At 46.4% G+C, this 20,812-nt stretch overlaps 2 protein-coding genes across 6 annotated transcripts in view; one reads left to right on the forward strand and one right to left on the reverse strand.

Annotated features, from left to right (window-relative positions):
* The window catches only part of LOC123756159 (uncharacterized), a 94,235-nt gene that overhangs the window by 49,569 nt on the left and 23,854 nt on the right, over positions 1-20,812 (forward strand). The window contains exons 3-4 of the mRNA XM_045739229.2: positions 1,706-1,812; positions 8,345-8,509. Coding sequence (XP_045595185.2) covers positions 1,706-1,812; positions 8,345-8,509 — 272 coding nt within the window. The remainder of the gene's footprint in view (positions 1-1,705; positions 1,813-8,344; positions 8,510-20,812) is intronic.
* LOC123756158 (RNA exonuclease 1 homolog) overlaps positions 19,530-20,812 on the reverse strand; it is a 21,215-nt gene continuing 19,932 nt past the window's right edge. For all 5 annotated transcript variants that reach the window (XM_045739226.2, XM_069336581.1, XM_069336582.1 and 2 more), the window contains one exon: positions 19,530-20,812. This exon is cut by the window's right edge and continues 686 nt beyond it. In XM_045739226.2, coding sequence (XP_045595182.2) covers positions 20,595-20,812 — 218 coding nt within the window. In that variant the 3' untranslated portion in view covers positions 19,530-20,594.

Below are 20,812 nucleotides of genomic sequence, written 5' to 3' on the forward strand. Positions count from 1 at the left end.
TATACCGTGCACTGTCACACTGTACCATGCACTATACCGTGCACTGTCACACTGTACCGTGCACTCTACCACTGTACCGTGCACTATACCACTGTACCGTGCACTATAGCACTGTACCGAGAAACATGATGGGAGTAAAGCAACTAATGTTGATCCAGCTATTCAATGACTCGCTGGTTCAATCTCACTGTCTCGTAGACTCATTGATTCAAACTCAGAGTCACTGACTTACAAAATCAGTCACTGACAGACTCACTGACTCAAACTCAGTGACTCAGACTCTTACTCATACACTTATCGACATATCGAATCATCGACTCACATGAACGCAAGACTCATGAACGCACTTATTCACAGATTCACTGACCCTTGGGCTTACAGACTCATTGATTCTCGGACTCACTGACGCAGACTTATGCATGGCCTCACACTCATGGTTTTACTGGCTCACAAATTCATGGACGCACTGATCCACATACTCATAGACTCATTGTCCCTGTGACTTACCATGAGTCTGTGAGTCAATGAATTTGTATCATCCACTCATTGTTTCACACTCAGACTTACAGTATCATGGACCCACAGGATTCACTGATTCACAGGCTTGCTGAATCAAGGACCGACTGACTCATAGACTCGTGGACTCACACAAGCATGGACTCATAGACTCACACAACCATGGACTCATGGACTCACACAACCATGGACTCATGGACTCACACAACCATGGACTCATGGACTCACACAACCATGGACTCATGGACTCACACAACCATGGACTCATGGACTCACACAACCATGGACTCGTGGACTCACACAACCATGGACTCATGGACTCACACAACCATGGACTCATGGACTCACACAACCATGGACTCATTGACTCACACAACCATGGACTCATGGACTCACTGACTCAGACTCATTTAATTTTGTTTCTTTACATGACCTTTACATATTTATCTTTTATATTTGTTTAAATTTATGAGAAACAATTACTTATTAATTGAGAAATTAATTTATAAGTAATAATAACAATAATTTGTTGCTCAGCTGTGTTGCTCAGCTTTGTTGCTCAGCTGTGTTGCTCAGCTGTGTTGCTCAGCTGTGTTGCTCAGCTTTGTTGCTCAGCTGTGTTGCTCAGCTTTGTTGCTCAGCTGTGTTGCTCAGCTGTGTTGCTCAGCTGTGTTGCTCAGCTTTGTTGCTCAGCTGTGTTGCTCAGCTGTGTTGCTCAGCTTTGTTGCTCAGCTGTGTTGCTCAGCTGTGTTGCTCAGCTGTGTTGCTCAGCTTTGTTGCTCAGCTCTGTTGCTCAGCTGTGTTGCTCAGCTTTGTTGCTCAGCTGTGTTGCTCAGCTGTGTTGCTCAGCTGTGTTGCTCAGCTTTGTTGCTCAGCTGTGTTGCTCAGCTGTGTTGCTCAGCTTTGTTGCTCAGCTGTGTTGCTCAGCTGTGTTGCTCAGCTTTGTTGCTCAGCTGTGTTGCTCAGCTGTGTTGCTCAGCTGTGTTGCTCAGCTCTGTTGCTCAGCTGTGTTGCTCAGCTGTGTTGCTCAGCTGTGTTGCTCAGCTGTGTTGCTCAGCTTTGTTGCTCAGCTTTGTACCTAAGCTTTGCAGCTAAGCTATGTAGCGATGCTTTAAGCGATACTTGTATTGCTAAAAGCGAACAAAATACGAGGGTTTATTACTGATATGTTGTGTGTGTTTGTCAACAGTGTGGAGGAGCAGAGTGATGGTGGTGATGGTGACGGTGATGGTGACGGTGATGGTGACGCTCACCATTCCTGCTGCAGCTCAGTATCGTCCCGAGGCGCCTCCGCTGGTATGTTTCTCTCTCTCTCTCTCTCTCTCTCTCTCTCTCTCTCTCTCTCTCTCTCTCTCTCTCTCTCTCTCTCTCTCTCTCTCTCTCTCTCTCTCTCTGGTATACTACCAGGGATAGCTGGAAGTATACAATCTTATACCTCTAATAGCATACTACCAGGGGTATGTGATGGTATACTCACAACAGTAGTGGTATACTGCCACAACAGTAGTGGTATACTGCCACAACAGTAGTGGTATACTGCCACAACAGTAGTGGTATACTGCCACAACAGTAGTGGTATACTGCCACAACAGTAGTGGTATACTGCCACAACAGTAGTGGTATACTACCACAATATTAGTGGTATACTACCACAACAGTAGTGGTATACTACCACAACAGTAGTGGTATACTACCACAACAGTAGTGGTATACTACCACAACAGTAGTGGTATACTACCACAATATTAGTGGTATACTACCACAACAGTAGTGGTATACTACCACAACAGTAGTGGTATACTACCACAACAGTAGTGGTATACTACCACAACAGTAGTGGTATACTACCACAACAGTAGTGGTATACTGCCACAACAGTAGTGGTATACTACCACAACAGTACTGGTGCCACAACAGTAGAGGTATACCTGGCCCAATAGTACCTGGTATACCTGAGTTATGTGAATTCGTATTTTGGCATTCATGTTTTGACTGGTTCTCACTATCTCTATGTCACTCACTATCTGTGACTCACCATCTCACTATCTTTGACTCACCATCTGTGACTCACCATCTCTGTGACTCACTATCTTATCATCTGTGACTCACCATCTCTGTGACTCACTATCTTATCATCTGTGACTCACCATCTTATTATATGTGACTCACCATCTCATTTTGTGACTCACCATCATATTATATGTAATTCACCATCTCACTATCTGTGACTCACCATCTCACTGTCTGTGACTCACCATCTCACTATCCGTCACTCTCCTTCACTCACCACCTCACTATCCGTCACTCACCACCTCACTATCCGTAACTCACCACCTCACTATCCGTCACTCACCACCTCACTATCCGTAACTCACCACCTCACTATCCGTCACTCACCACCTCACTATCCGTCACTCACCACCTCACTATCCTTCACTCACCACCTCACTATCCTTCACTCACCACCTCACTATCCTTCACTCACTACCTCACTATCCTTCACTCACCACCTCACTATCCGTCACTCACCACCTCACTATCCTTCACTCACCACCTCACTATCCATCACTCACCACCTCACTATCCTTCACTCACCACCTCACTATCCATCACTCACCACCTCACTATCCTTCACTCACCACCTCACTATCCTTCACTCACCACCTCACTATCCATCACTCACCACCTCACTATCCTTCACTCACCACCTCACTATCCTTCACTCACTACCTCACTATCCTTCACTCACCACCTCACTATCCGTCACTCACCACCTCACTATCCTTCACTCACCACCTCACTATCCATCACTCACCACCTCACTATCCTTCACTCACCACCTCACTATCCATCACTCACCACCTCACTATCCTTCACTCACCACCTCACTATCCATCACTCACCACCTCACTATCCTTCACTCACCACCTCACTATCCATCACTCACCACCTCACTATCCTTCACTCACCACCTCACTATCCTTCACTCACCACCTCACTATCCATCACTCACCACCTCACTATCCTTCACTCACCACCTCACTATCCGTCACTCAAGTTCAAATTTAAATTAAAAATTTTATTCAGTGTCACGTGGAGGTGGGCCGGGGCTCTGCTAGCACTCGGCTGCTAGGGGCTCAAAAGGCCGAATACTCAGCCCCTCCGACTCCCGGGATTCACCGGAGTCTCCTTGGTCACACAGGAGAGGACCAACAATGCCCACCTCCGCAGGTCTTTGCTTCCACCACAAAAAGGGGGGTGCCACTGATTCACCTTGGAAGCCCTTCAGTCAAACACGGAGAAACTGTTGTCAACAGTTCCGGCCTAGGCCCGTGGAGGAGTGAAGGAAGACTCAGGCTGACCTTATAACAATAACCTCCCTGAATCTTGCCTGCCAGACAAAAAGGTTGCAGGAACTCCTTTCCCGCCTGTCTTCTCTATCTTCTTCTTAACAAGGTCGCCAGCTGGGTTATTATATCTGCACCCCAGCAATGCAGTTCAGTGGGTGTATTATATATTGTTTGTAGCCAGAAGATTGCTACTCCCATAGATCTGCTACTAGACTGCTGGCCCAGGGAATTCTCCCAGGAAGGTCTGTGTGGCTTTGCCTCTCTATTGCCACTACGTTAATAGTTGCCACCATTCAGGCACTGATACTGATCGGATGGCTAAGGGTACACTTTTATGTAAGTCTGTGCTGTCTTTACCACTCTCCAGGCAATAAGAACTTCTATAGAGAACGTTGTGTTCCCTAGGTGGTACTATGATAACCTTCGTGTATGCTCATAGTGAAATGTTATAAATGGAGGCACACTTAAACACAATGATAAAATGTGTGAATTTACTGATGCAAATTACATGATCACACATACAATCACAAGTAATACATGAATATGGAAATAAGGATAATAAGTCTGGAGATCGTCAGCCTCTTCTTCCACGACCTCCAACACTCCTTCAACTGGGCAGAAAGACAGGAGTCACACTCTCTCACAGGAGGGCCTCTTCACCACGTCGGCGCCTCTCCTTCACTGTCCTGCCATCCATACACACTGTCCCCTCTGACAGTCCTGGACACAAGCTGCCTTGCAGCCTATTCTACTACTAAAGTATTAAAGTCCTATTGCCACATACATAAGTAAATATTGTGGCCTAACTAGCCTACTCACACAAGGGGTAATGGGAGGGAAAATGATCTACCTTACATTCCTGGCTCACGACGCCTGTCCCTCGATGGTGTGAGGTTCCCATGCTTCCTGAGTCGATCCTCGACGATCCAGGAACGTTCCACAGGTCCTCAGGTGTCGTGGAGCCTTCGCGTCGTCGCCGTTCCAATCCCTGAGATTCAGCTACCCCAATCCTGGTTCATCGATGGGCGCTGAGCTAATCACTATTTTCCCACACTCGCCCCTTCCACAAGGCGTTGCTCCTTGTCCTAGGCACAGTGTCGTCCTTCCAAAACCCTCAGTGGATGTGACCCGGTCACAGCTAGGCTTGCCCGCCACACCTTTTCAGACCCTCAACGTCCAGCGTCGCCGCCCAGCGTCGTCGTCGAATATTTTCCAAGCTCGGCACTCTTTCGCTCAATAAACTTGGTTCCTTTTTGCTTCCCAGAAGCGCGGGGTCTCCAATACAGCAGATGGGCTGCAATAGCCAGCACTAATCCACTAAGAAAGGCTTGTAGAGCCTCTGATCCTTGAGAGCCGACCGAGGCACGTCCTCTCGCTTCCGAGGTTAGGTCAACTCTGACGTTGGCGCCGCCCGGGGCACTCGGTGACGTCATGGCGGGCCCTGATTGGTCGCCCGCGACCTAAGTCGGCCAATCCGCGATCGGCTAGTGTCCCTTCCAAAAGGTCATATCTGCATTAGGGGATACTCTTTCATTTTATATCAGGGTGCCAATTTCCCCTTATTTACAACTTATAATGTAACGTTCTCCCTTAACTGGCAGCCGGTCTGGTCGCCACATATATCATTAGACTCCCTGAACCTCAGAGAATCAGTAGGGAGAGCTGATATGACTCTTAAAGCAGGCAAACGAAAGAGATAGGAGAGGGCACTGTAACATCAGGTAAAAGTACATACATAGATGAAGAGTTACAAAAAGGGAAAAGAGGGAAAAAAAGTCAAATTAAAATTATATAGTAATAGAGATTAAAGTATAAATTGTATTAGAAAAAGGAATAATGAAAAAGGGGGGGGGGGGAAATAAGGCAGAAATCCGCAATTATACAAGTTGGTCAATAACAGCATTGTTTAAAATTGCAAGACATGGGTTGACATTTAGGCGTAAGGAAGGCTACATGGAGTTAATTTGGTACTACTTAGTTTTTATCTTAAACTGGTTGAGAGGTACAGTCTTTGACATGAATGGAAAGGTCCTTCCACATTTTGGGCCCCTTGATTTGTAGAGCATTTCTAGTTTGATTAAGTCGCATTCTTGGAATATCAAATAGTTATTTGTTTCTGGTGTGGTGCTTATGGGTTCTGTTACAACCTTCTAGGAAGCTTTTAAGGTCAGGATTGTCATTACAGTTCATACTTTTAAATATATAGAGTACACCTGAGAGGATGTGCAGTGACTTCATATCAATATATTCAGACATTTGAATAAGGGTACCGATTGCTGTCTGGGGCCAGAGTTAACTATTGTTCTAATAGCAGCTTTTGTTGAGTAATTAGAAGACGTAAATGACTTTGGGTAGTAGAACCCCAAGCACAAATACCATAATTTAGATAAGGATAGATGAGAGAGTAATAGAGCGTCACCAGGGCAGGGCGAGGTACATAATATCTCACCTTAGAATGCCAACAGTATTAGAAACTTTTTTGGGTATATTTAGAATATATCTCCGGAAATTCAGCTTGTTATCAATGAGAACATCAAGGAATTTGCCATTTACTTTGCTACTGATTTGGATAATGTTTATTCTTAGATTAATTTGATATGAGGCTTTATTACCAAAAAAACATAGAAAGTTTTGTCAATGTTAAGTACATCGTTAGTGCTTTTTTTGGGTCTGAAACCATATTTGTAAAAGCTCAGTATATTGTGTTTGGCTAGATAAGAGTAGAGCTGATTGTAGATTAGTTTTTCAAATATGTTTGACAAGTTTGGCAGAATTGATATAGGTCTGAAATTTTTTACATCAGTGAGATCACCACATTTATGGACTGGGGTTACCCTCGCTTTTTTAGAATATCTGGAAAGGTTTGGAGTTCAACTGATTTGTTGTAGAGCAATGCAATGGCAGGAGCTAAAAATCTGGAGGATTTTTGTGAATTTGAATTGGTATCTTATCAAGGGCACTAGACTTTATTTTAAGGGAAAGAATTATGTCATTAACATCATTGGAATTAACAGGAGTTAGGTACAGAGACTCTGTATAGTTACCTGTAAGGTAGTCTTTAACATTAGTACGGGAGGATGGAATATCATTAGCAAGGGATATCCCAATGGATGAGAAGAACCTATTGAATTCAATAGCAGAATCAGAGGATGAAAGCAAACCATCGTTATTGGATGGAGTATTGGTTTTTTATTTAAAATCTTTTTTTTATCCTAATATCTGGAAAATAGTGCTCCATGTTTTCTTAATGTTGCCCTTAATTTGGGTAAATTTATTCTCGTAGTATTTCATTCTGGCTCTTCTAATTATTTAAGACAGCATTGATGAGTAAATCTTTGAAAATTCTTTGGAGACGACTCCTAACCTATTCTTCTTCTCAAGCACTCACCACCTCACTATCCGTCACTCACCACCTCACTATCCGTCACTCACCACCTCACTATCCGTCACTCACCACCTCACTATCCGTCACTCACCACCTCACTATCCGCCACTCACCACCTCACTATCCGTCACTCACCACCTCACTATCCGTCACTCACCACCTCACTATCCGCCACTCACCACCTCACTATCCGTCACTCACCAGCTCACTATCCGTCACTCACCACCTCACTATCCGCCACTCACTATCCGCCACTCATCACCTTACTATCCGTCACTCACCACCTCACTATCCGTCACTCACCACCTCACTATCCGTCACTCACCAGCTCACTATCCGTCACTCACCAGCTCACTATCTGCCACTCACCAGCTCACTATCTGCCACTCACCAGCTCACTACCCGTCACTCACCAGCTCACTATCCTTCATTCACCACCTCACTATCCGTCACTCACCACCTCACTATCCGTCACTCACCACCTCACTATCCGTCACTCACTAGCTCACTATCCGTCACTCACCACCTCACTATCCGTCACTCACCACCTCACTATCCGTCACTCACCACCTCACTATCCGTCACTCACCAGCTCACTATCCGTCACTCACCACCTCACTATCCGTCACTCACCACCTCACTACCCGTCACTCACCAGCTCACTATCCGTCACTCACCAGCTCACTATCCGTCACTCACCACCTCACTATCCGTCACTCACCAGCTCACTATCTGCCACTCACCACCTCACTATTCGTCACTCACCACCTCACTATCCGTCACTCACCAGCTCACTATCTGCCACTCACCACCTCACTATTCGTCTCTCACCACCTCACTATCCGTCACTCACCAGCTCACTATCTGCCACTCACCAGCTCACTATCCGTCACTCACCAGCTCACTATCCGTCACTCACCACCTCACTATCCGTCACTCACCACCTCACTACCCGTCACTCACCAGCTCACTATCCGTCACTCACCAGCTCACTATCCGTCACTCACCACCTCACTATCCGTCTCTCACCACCTCACTATCCGTCTCTCACCACCTCACTATCCGTCACTCACCACCTCACTATCCGTCACAGGTGTACGACTACAAGTGCGAGTCGACGGAGACCGACCCCGACGCCGACTGCATTTTCGGGACGGCGGGCAAGGACTACCCGACGCTCCGTCAGGTGCCCCCGACCAAGTTCACCTGTCAAGACCTCCTCCCGGGCATCTACGCCGACCCCGACGCTGCTTGCCAGGTCAGGTCAGGTCAAGGGTTGGCTGGTTAGGTCAGGTCAAGGGTTGGCTGGTTAGGTCAGGTCAAGGGTTGGCTGGTTAGGTCAGATCAAGGGCTGGCTGGTTAGGTCAGGTCAAGGGTTGGTTGGTTAGGTCAGGTCAAGGGTTGGCTGGTTAGGTCAGGTCAAGGGTTGGCTGGTTAGGTCAGGTCAAGGGTTGGCTGGTTAGGTCAGGTCAAGGGTTGGCTGGTTAGGTCAGGTCAAGGGTTGGCTGTCTAGGTCAGGTCAAGGGTTGGCTGGTTAGGTCAGGTCAAGGGTTGGCTGTCTAGGTCAGGTCAAGGGTTGTCTGGTTAGGTCAGGTCAAGAAAGAAGCACTAAGCCAGTATAACCATGAAAAAACTAGGATCTGATACTCTCAATCATCACAGTTTAGTGGATCATGCTATGTCTGGGGGACTCCAGGAACGCAGGTTCAAGCCCATTGCACTGCCGTGGTCCACCTAACTCAATGACTAACCTTTACCACAGGATGTAGCCCACAACATCTTCCTAACTCCAGGGGAATATATTTACTACTAAGTGAACAGTAGAATTAGGTGAAAGGAAACCCACTGAAACGTCTCGCTCTGCTCGGGAATCGAACCCAGGACCATTTGGCAATGGTCAGTGAAAGCCAAAAACAATTAAGACAAAATTGATGTTGTGCTTGCAATCATGAGGTGTTCCCCCCCCCCCTCAGGGGAGACACCACAGGTGAGGGCCCCCCCCCTTCAGGGGAGACACCACAGGTGAGGGCCCCCCCCCTCTCCAGGGGAGACACCACAGGTGAGGGCCCCTCCCCCTCCCTTCCGCCATTACAGGTTGTTAGCCCCATCCCGTTTTTTGTTGAGTTACGTTTTCTTAAGAAAGTCGGTCCGTTCTCTCTTATTGTTTTTACGGGAAACTTGCTTGTTGTTTCTGGCGTTAACGTTTATTAAAATAATAATTAATAGTAATTAATTTTGTTAGGGGGGACAGGCAGCCAGTGCATATATGCGAGTTACCAGGATGCAACCCAACACCAAACTGACTAACACCCTGGGTACCTATATACGGCTAGGTGAAAAGATGCATGAGGTGATTGGACACGCTGCTAATTTGTTATAGCTTGTCTACGGGGCTCTCTCTCTCTCTCTGTATCTACTTCTCTCTCTCTCTCTCTCTCTCTCTCTCTCTCTCTCTCTCTCTCTCTCTCTCTCTCTCTCTCTCTCTCTCTCTCTCTATCTCTCTCTCTCTCTCTCTCTCTCTCTCTCTCTCTCTCTCCTCTCTCTCTCTCTCTCTCTCTCTCTCTCTCTCTCTCTCTCTCTCTCTCTCTCTCTCTCTCTCTCTCTCTCTCTCTCTCTCTCTCTCTCTCTCTCTCTCTCTCACTTTCACCTGAGGCTCCGCCCACCACCAGTACTCAGACCTCTTGCACATGAACTGAGGTCAAAGGTCACCATTACCCACTTACCTCACGCCACCCACCTACCTTCCTCCCCCACACTGTCAACTTCCCCTCACTGACAGACCTCACTATTCAACCCAGTCTTTTTACAACGTCAGGAAGACGTCAGTGTTTTTCTCAGTCTAGAAACTACGTCACAGACGTCTGTGTTTTTATTCTTTTCTCAGTTTAATAACAACGTCAGACAGCTACGTCACACAGACGTCTGTATTCCCGGTCTAGAAACAACGTCAGACAATCGATAATTACACGTAGTCTAGTAACGACGTTATAAATAAGACGTCAGAAATAAGACAAAAACCGTACTGTCTACATGGGCCTCCTGGAACACAACCTGGACTAACTACATGGGCCTCCTGGAACACAACCTGGACTGTCTACATGGGCCTCCTGGAACACAACCTGGACTGTCTACATGGGCTTCCTGGAACACAACCTGGACTGTCTACATGGGCCTCCTGGAACACAACCTGGACTGTCTACATGGGCCTCCTGGAACACAACCTGGACTGTCTACATGGGCCTCCTGGAACACAACCTGGACTGTCTACATGGGCCTCCTGGAACACAACCTGGACTGACTACATGGGCCTCCTGGAACACAACCTGGACTGACTACATGGGCCTCCTGGAACACAACCTGGACTGTCTACATGGGCCTCCTGGAACACAACCTGGACTGACTACATGGGCCTCCTGGAACACAACCTGGACTGACTACATGGGCCTCCTGGAACACAACCTGGACTACATGGGCCTCCTGGAACACAACCTGGACTGACTACATGGGCCTCCTGGAACACAACCTGGACTACATGGGCCTCCTGGAACACGACCTGGACTGTCTACATGGGCCTCCTGGAACACAACCTGGACTACATGGGCCTCCTGGAACACGACCTGGACTGTCTACATGGGCCTCCTGGAACACAACCTGGACTACATGGGCCTCCTGGAACACGACCTGGACTGTCTACATGGGCCTCCTGGAACACAACCTGGACTGTTTACATGGGCCTCCGGGAACACAACCTAGACTGACTACATGGGCCTCCTGGAACACAACCTGGACTGACTACATGGGCCTCCTGGAACACAATCTGGACTGACTACATGGGCCTCCTGGAACACAACCTGGACTGACTACATGGGCCTCCTGGAACACAACCTGGACTGACTACATAGGCCTCCTGGAACACAACCTGGACTGACAACATGAGCCTCCTAGAACACAACCTGGACCGACTACATGGGCCTCCTGGAACACAACCTGGACTGCATGGGCCTCCTGGAACACAACCTGGACTACATGGGCCTCCTGGAACACAACCTGGACCTCCTGGAACACAACCTGGACTGACTACATGGGCCTCCTGGAACACAACCTGGACTGACTACATGGGCCTCCTGGAACACAACCTGGACTACATGGGCCTCCTGGAACACAACCTGGACTGTCTACATGGGCCTCCTGGAACACGACCTGGACTGTCTACATGGGCCTCCTGGAACATGACCTGGACTGACTACATGGGCCTCCTGGAACACAACCTGGACTAAATGGGCCTCCTGGAACACAACCTGGACTGTCTACATGGGCCTCCTGGTATACAACCTGGACTACATGGGCCTCCTGGTATACAACCTGGACTACATGGGCCTCCTGGAACACAACTTGGACTGACTACATGGGCCTCCTGGAACACAACCTGGACTGTCTACATGGGCCTCCTGGAACACAACCTGGACTGTCTACATGGGCCTCCTGGAACACGACCTGGACTGACTACATGGGCCTCCTGGAACACAACCTGGACTGACTACATGGGCCTCCTGGAATACAACCTGGACTGTATACATGGGCCTCCTGGTACACAACCTGGACTACATGGTCCTCCTGGAACATGACCTGGACTGACTACATGGGTCTCCTGGAACATGACCTGGACTGACTACATGGGCCTCCTGGAACACAACCTGGACTATATGGGCCTCCTGGAACACAACCTGGACTGTCTACATGGACCTCCTGGAACACAACCTGGACTGCATGGGCCTCCTGGAACACAACCTGGACTACATGGGCCTCCTGGAACACAACCTGGACTGACTACATGGGCCTCCTGAAACACGACCTGGACTGACTACATGGGTCTCCTGGAACACGACATGGATTGACTACATGGGCCTCCTGGTACACGATCTGGACTGACTACTTAGGCCTCCTGGAACACAACCTGGACTACATGAGCCTCCTGGAACACGATCTGGACTGACTACTTAGGCCTCCTGGAACACAACCTGGACTACATGAGCCTCCTGGAACACGATCTGGACTGACTACATGAGCCTCCTGGAACACGATCTGGACTGACTACATGGGTCTCCTGGAACACGACCTGGACTGACTACTTAGGCCTCCTGGAACACAACCTGGACTACATGAGCCTCCTGGAACACGATCTGGACTGACTACATGGGTCTCCTGGAACACGATCTGGACTGACTACTTAGGCCTCCTGGAACACAACCTGGACTACATGAGCTTCCTGGAACACGATCTGGACTGACTACATGGGTCTCCTGGAACACGACCTGGACTGACTACTTAGGCCTCCTGGAACACAACCTGGACTACATGAGCCTCCTGGAACACGATCTGGACTGACTACATGCGTCTCCTGGAACACGACCTGGACTGACTACATGGGTCTCCTGGAACACAACCTGGACTGACTACTTGGGCCTCCTGGAACACAACCTGGACTACATGGGCCTCCTGGAACACAACCTGGACTGACTACATGGGCCTCCTGGAACACTACCTGGACTGACTACATGCGTCTCCTGGAACACTACCTGGACTGACTACATGGGCCTCCTGGAACACAACCTGGACTGTCTACATGGGCCTCCTGGAACATGACCTGGACTGACTACATGGGCCTCCTGGAACATGACCTGGACTGACTACATGGGCCTCCTGGAACACGACCTGGACTGACTACATGGGCCTCCTGGAACACGACCTGGACTGACTACATGGGCCTCCTCTCTGGTATACTTGTGGGCCCAAGGAACATCTCTGGTATACTTGTGGCCTCATGGAACATCTCTGGTATACTTGTGGCCCCATGGAACATCTCTGGTATACTTGTGGGCCCAAGTGACGCTGTGACGATGTGGGTAGTGACGCTACGTAACCATAGTGGGGTATAAAGGTTGTGAACATGGTGCGTAGTGACACTACGTAACCATAGTGGGGTATAAAGGTTGTGAACATGGTGGGTAGTCAGACCTGGACTGACTACATGGGCCTCCTGGAACATGACCTGGACTGACTACATGGGCCTCCTGGAACATGACCTGGACTGACTACATGGGCCTCCTGGAACATGACCTGGACTGACTACATGGGCCTCCTGGAACATGACCTGGACTGACTACATGGGCCTCCTGGAACATGACCTGGACTGTCTACATGGGCCTCCTGGAACACAACCTGGACTGACTACATGGGCCTCCTGGAACATGACCTGGACTGACTACATGGGCCTCCTGGAACATGACCTGGACTGACTACATGGGCCTCCTGGAACATGACCTGGACTGACTACATGGGCCTCCTGGAACATAACTTGTACTCCCATGACAGTTTTTTGTAAAAAAAAAAAATTATTAAAAGGTTTTTGTAAAATTTTGTAAAACATAAAAATTTTGCCTTGAAGGGAAAACAATACATGAATTCAACTAGTTCATTGAACTGACGAACAAAACAATGTTCAGATTTCTGTATTTTGGTACAAGACGACAACTAGTCAGATCTGAATACATATTAGAATGGATATACATATATATATATATATATATATATATATATATATATATATATATATATATATATATATATATATATATATATATATTTATTTCACAAAAGGGAAGGGAGTACCACCTCTGGCTGGAAGAAGGGGGACCCATAGCCTCGGAGGAAACTACACATAACGCATTGGAGGGAATGTAGGTCCCCTCCAATACAGTTTCTGAGTGCTTTTCTCCTACCACCCCCTTCCCTTTTTTTTTTTTTCATTTATTGTGTATTTAAAGGTTACAAAACATACAAGACAAATGCCTAAAGGTTATGGATTTCTTGAAGCTCCTCCGCTTCTGGACAGGAACCGAGGACGCAGCAAGCATTTTCCCTCTGGATCGCCACACTGAGCCGCTGAAACAAAAAATGGAAGCCCTTGGGTCTCTGGTGACGTCAATGAGCTTGGAACCCAATTCCTTGAGAAATCCCAAGGCACTCTTGCTCCAGGGGCCATGCGTCTCAGACGCTATGGGAACAAAGAGGTATTGACCTTCCAGTCGCCTGTACTTGAGTGATTTAGCTGTTTCCCTGTGGTTGGCCGCCCCACCTGCTTGATCAGCTCCGAAGTGTACATAGGTGTCAGCCAGGGTGGATACACATGTGTAGTGTGTGTATGTATATATATATATATATATATATATATATATATATATATATATATATATATATATATATATATATATATTTATTTATTTATTTATTTATTTCCAGTACATATATATCCATTCAAGTACATATCCAGTTTTTTTTTTTGTTGTTTTTTTTTTTGAGATATATACAAGAGTTGTTACATTCTTGTACAACCACTAGTACGCGTAGCGTTTCGGGCAGGTCCCTGGAATACGATCCCCGCCGCGAAGAATCGTTTTTTCATCCAAGTACACATTTTAAGAGGCTACAGTTAAGGATTTGCGCCCAGTAAATCCTCCCTGGCCAGGATACGAACCCATGACATAGCGCTCGCGGAACGCCAGGCGAGTGTCTTACCACTACACCACGGAGATTGTTATGGATACATATTTATCCCTGCCTGTCATTCTCGCCAGTCAAGCCACTCAAGTGATCAAGACAGTTCTGTGGGGACCAATTATCACTTGCAAACTATGCAGCTACCCCTTCCATGTATCCTTCTTTAAGAGGAATATATGAGAATGATACTGAAGGAGAGGAAGTTGATAACTTATCCAGATTATTAAGTAGTGTCAATGACCCAGTGAGGCCGACCACTGGGCCAACTGCAAGACGAAATATTTTTAGCTTGGTATTGACCTTTTATAGTTACATGAGGTGTTTCTGGCTTTGTATTGAAACTTGAGTTACACGTGATTTTTCTGGATTTGTACTGAATTTCTAGTTACATGAGGTGTTTCTGGTTAACGTTTGCAAGAGCGTTACACTCAAACCTCAACGTGTGTACATTCTCAACCCAATGTACTTTCTTGTACATCAATACATGCAACCCCAAGCCACTACATAATTACATAACGTGTATATAGATTCCGAGGTGTTCCATGGGCCCACAAGTATACCAGAGATGTTCCATGAGGCCACAAGTGTACCAGAGATGTTCCATGGGCCCACAAGTATACCAGAGATGTTCCATGAGGCCACAAGTGTACCAGAGATGTTCCATGGGCCCACAAGTATACCAGAGATGTTCCATGGGGCCACGAGTATACCAGAGATTTTCCATGGGCCCACAAGTATACCAGAGATGTTCCATGAGGCCACAAGTTTACCAGAGATGTTCCATGGGGCCACAAGTTTACCAGAGATGTTCCATGGGCCCACAAGTATACCAGAGATGTTCCATGGGCCCACAAGTATACCAGAGATGTTCCATGGGCCTACAAGTATACCAGAGATGTTCCATGGGCCTACAAGTATACCAGAGATGTTCCATGGGGCCACGAGTATACCAGAGATTTTCCATGGGCCCACAAGTATACCAGAGATGTTCCATGAGGCCACAAGTTTACCAGAGATGTTCCATGGGGCCACAAGTTTACCAGAGATGTTCCATGGGCCCACAAGTATACCAGAGATGTTCCATGAGGCCACAAGTGTACCAGAGATGTTCCATGGGCCCACAAGTATACCAGAGATGTTCCATGAGGCCACAAGTATACCAGAGATGTTCCATGGGGCCACGAGTATACCAGAGATTTTCCATGGGCCCACAAGTATACCAGAGATGTTCCATGAGGCTACAAGTATACCAGAGATGTTCCATGGGGCCACAAGTATACCAGAGATGTTCCATGAGGCCACAAGTGTACCAGAGATGTTCCATGGGCCCACAAGTATACCAGAGATGTTCCATGAGGCCACAAGTGTACCAGAGATGTTCCATGGGCCCACAAGTATACCAGAGATGTTCCATGTGGCCACAAGTGTACCAGAGATGTTCCATGGGGCCCACAAGTATACCAGAGATGTTCCATGAGGCCACAAGTATACCAGAGATGTTCCATGGGGCCACGAGTATACCAGAGATGTTCCATGAGGCCACAGGTATACCAGAGATGTTCCATGAGGCCACAAGTATACCAGAGATGTTCCATGAGGCCACAAGTGTACCAGAGATGTTCCATGGGCCCATAAGTATACCAGAGATGTTCCATGAGGCCACAAGTGTACCAGAGATGTTCCATGGGGCCCACAAGTATACCAGAGATGTTCCATGAGGCCACAAGTGTACCAGAGATGTTCCTTGGGCCCACAAGTATACCAGAGATGTTCCATGGGGCCACAAGTATACCAGAGATGTTCCATGAGGCCACAAGTATACCAGAGATGTTCCTTGGGCCCACAAGTATACCAGAGATGTTCCATGAGGCCACAAGTATACCAGAGATGTTCCTTGGGCCCACAAGTATACCAGAGATGTTCCTTGGGCCCACAAGTATACCAGAGATGTTCCTTGGGCCCACAAGTATACCAGAGAGGATACAGCTCCAGCGGCTTAACACAACATAAAAAACATCAGATTGATATTAAATAGGAAATATTTAAACATGATTTATTTAAGAACAACTTTATTTAATTGTCATTATTACCCAAAGCTAGACATGTGCCTATACCTGCGTTGGCGTCTGGATATTGAGAGTCCATAACCTCAGACAACTGCGCTTTATCTTATAAGTCACAGGTACAAGATACCTGCGGCTTAGTGTGTGTTTTACTTTCCCTTTCTGTGTTCCTTTCTCATCTCTCCCACACGCCTCCAAGAACACGCTGAACTCTATAATAGCTGATATAGCATGGTGGGTAGTGACGCTACGTAACCATAGTGGGGTATAAAGGTTGTGAACTTGGTGCGTAGTGACACTACGTAACCATAGTGGGGTATAAAGGTTGTGAACATGGTGGGTAGTGACACTACGTAACCATAGTGGGGTATAAAGGTTGTGAACATGGTGGGTAGTGACGCTACGTAACCATAGTGGGGTATAAAGGTTGTGAACATGGTGGGTAGTGACGCTACGTAACCATAGTGGGGTATAAAGGTTGTGAACATGGTGGGTAGTGACGCTACGTAACCATAGTGGGGTATAAAGGTTGTGAACATGGTGGGTAGTGACGCTACGTAACCATAGTGGGGTATAAAGGTTGTGAACATGGTGGGTAGTGACACTACGTAACCATAGTGGGGTATAAAGGTTGTGAACATGGTGGGTACTGACGCTACGTAACCATAGTGGGGTATAAAGGTTGTGAACATGGTGCGTAGTGACACTACGTAACCATAGTGGGGTATAAAGGTTGTGAACTTGGTGGGTAGTGATGCTACGTAACCATAGTGGGGTATAAAGGTTGTGAACTTGGTGCGTAGTGACACTACATAACCATAGTGGGGTATAAAGGTTGTGAACATGGTGGGTAGTGACGCTACGTAACCATAGTGGGGTATAAAGGTTGTGAACATGGTGCGTAGTGACACTACGTAACCATAGTGGGGTATAAAGGTTGTGAACATGGTGGGTAGTGACGCTACGTAACCATAGTGGGGTATAAAGGTTGTGAACATGGTGCGTAGTGACACTACGTAACCATAGTGGGGTATAAAGGTTGTGAACTTGGTGGGTAGTGACGCTACGTAACCATAGTGGGGTATAAAGGTTGTGAACATGGTGGGTAGTGACGCTACGTAACCATAGTGGGGTATAAAGGTTGTGAACATGGTGCGTAGTGACGCTACGTAACCATAGTGGGGTATAAAGGTTGTGAACATGGTGCGTATTGACACTACATAACCACAGAGTGGGGGTATAACGACTCAGCATGGACGTCAATATCACAAGTCAATGATACGTATATTATACGACTCTGGAACATACTCAGATGTTCACTACACAAAATATAGTATCATACATATATATATATATATATATATATATATATATATATATATATATATATATATATATATATATATATATATATATATATATATATATATATATATATAATATAAAATATATATAATATATATATATATATAATATATAAAATATATATAATATATATATATATATAATATATAAAATATATATAATATATATATATATATATATAATATATATAATATATTAATATATATAATATATAATATATTATATATAATATATATATATATAATATATATTATATATATATATATATATACATTATATATATATATATATATATATATATATATATATATATATATATATATATACAAAATCGTATAAAGATCACCCAACCACCACCTGATCTGGTAACTCTGATATACCCCCCCCCCCCCCATCACCGTGTGTTTGACAATAGCAGCGCCGGCCGGCAAACCCCCCCTCCCCCATCACCGTGTGTTTGACAATAGCAGCGCCGGCCGGCAAACCCCCCCTCCCCCATCACCGTGTTTGACAATAGCAGCGCCGGCCGGCAAACCCCCCCTCCCCCATCACCGTGTGTTTGACAATAGCAGCGCCGGCCGGCAAACCCCCCCTCCCCCATCACCGTGTGTTTGACAATAGCAGCGCCGGCCGGCAACCCCCCCCCCCCATCACCGTGTGTTTGACAATAACAGCGCCGGCCGGCAACCCCCCCCCCCATCACCGTGTGTTTGACAATAGCAGCGCCGGCCGGCAAACCCCCCCTCCCCCATCACCGTGTTTGACAATAGCAGCGCCGGCCGGCAAACCCCCCCTCCCCCATCACCGTGTGTTTGACAATAGCAGCGCCGGCCGGCAAACCCCCCCTCCCCCATCACCGTGTGTTTGACAATAGCAGCGCCGGCCGGCAACCCCCCCCCCCCCCCATCACCGTGTGTTTGACAATAACAGCGCCGGCCGGCAACCCCCCCCCCCCCATCACCGTGTGTTTGACAATAGCAGCGCCGGCCGGCAAACCCCCCCTCCCCCATCACCGTGTTTGACAATAGCAGCGCCGGCCGGCAACCCCCCCCCCCATCACCGTGTGTTTGACAATAGCAGCGCCGGCCGGCAACCCCCCCCCCCCCCATCACCGTGTGTTTGACAATAGCAGCGCCGGCCGGCAACCCCCCCCCCCATCACCGTGTGTTTGACAATAACAGCGCCGGCCGGCAAACAAGCAGTTCACACTAACTACACATCATAATATAACATAATACAATACAAAAGAATAGCATACAGTAGCATACACCTGTATATAATGATACGTCAATATAGATAGGCTAAAATTTATATGGTAATAATGGTACATTGACAATTAAGGTACGACCAGAGCGTGTCCAGTTTTAACTGGTTAGGCTGGGTCATAACCTGTGTCTAATGTTCAGCTAGGTTGTTGTGACTTACTCTCTATATTGACCCAGCTTTCCAAAGTTATAGTACCTATAGCGACTATGGATGTACAAAATGATGGACTTTGGTAAACAAAATAGGAACACTAAACATCATAACCAAACCTGCAACAAACTAACCAAAACTGAACTGCTTAATATGAGGCTTAACACGGCAATACAAAGCTGAAGAATAACATTTGATGCCCAATAGTTAAAATTTCTATATATAAATTCTTGTATTCTAAATTGTATTGTAAATTGTAAAAAAAAAAAATTGTATTATTAAAATTATTATAAAAAATTATAATTATGTAAAAATTATGTAATTATTATAAAAATTATTGTAAAAAAAAAATGTATTGTAAATTACTTGTATTCAAGTAAGTTGGTCACCAAGTTCTCAATGTTAATACATGGATCAAGATGAAACTTCACAATTGTCAGTCAATCCAAGATGTGTAAATACTAAAACAAAATCACAATTGGATGATGTTTGTATGAGAACAGTGCACGCGTCTGGGTGACTCAGGACGCTGGTTCGATTCCCGTCCAGCTCCAATGATTTACGTCACGTAAATTTACTAGAAGTCACAATAACGTGATATCTAAGAAAATCATTGGAGCGGATCGATCGGAGTGCTTGTCTGAGGTTACCCCAGCACGCTGGTTCGATTACCCTTTTTGCCCCAAAGATTTTCATCATGTAAAGACTATGAACTTACAAATAACGCTGCATACAATACTTTTTTATCACATAATAGCAGTTATTCAAGCTTAGCTTGTAATCACACTAGAAGATAATAGCTCTTAAATAATTTAACAAGTCATTGTGCGAGAATCTTGCGCTAACCAGCTTACTGGACCTTTTACTTAGGACTTGCTGCATGCCAGCTTAGTGGACCTTTCACTAACAACTTGTGGCACAGCAGCTTAGTGGACCTTCTACTCAAAACCTGCGGCGGAAAAGCTTCATGGCGGCGATGGCATCGTCTCGACATTTGAAATTCAAGCTGGTACTTAAGCTGGGTTTCAAGTAACGCTCTTTCAGATATGCCAGCGAGTTGCGGAAGGGAAGGCCTCTTGAGTGAGGGTACATTATTATTGTGTCTACAACAAGGTCATGAATCAGTTTCAACCGTAGGAAGTCATTATTTAGGGAGTGGC

Source organism: Procambarus clarkii, chromosome 36 (assembly GCF_040958095.1).
Source record: "Procambarus clarkii isolate CNS0578487 chromosome 36, FALCON_Pclarkii_2.0, whole genome shotgun sequence".
NCBI classification, from domain to species: domain Eukaryota; kingdom Metazoa; phylum Arthropoda; class Malacostraca; order Decapoda; family Cambaridae; genus Procambarus; species Procambarus clarkii.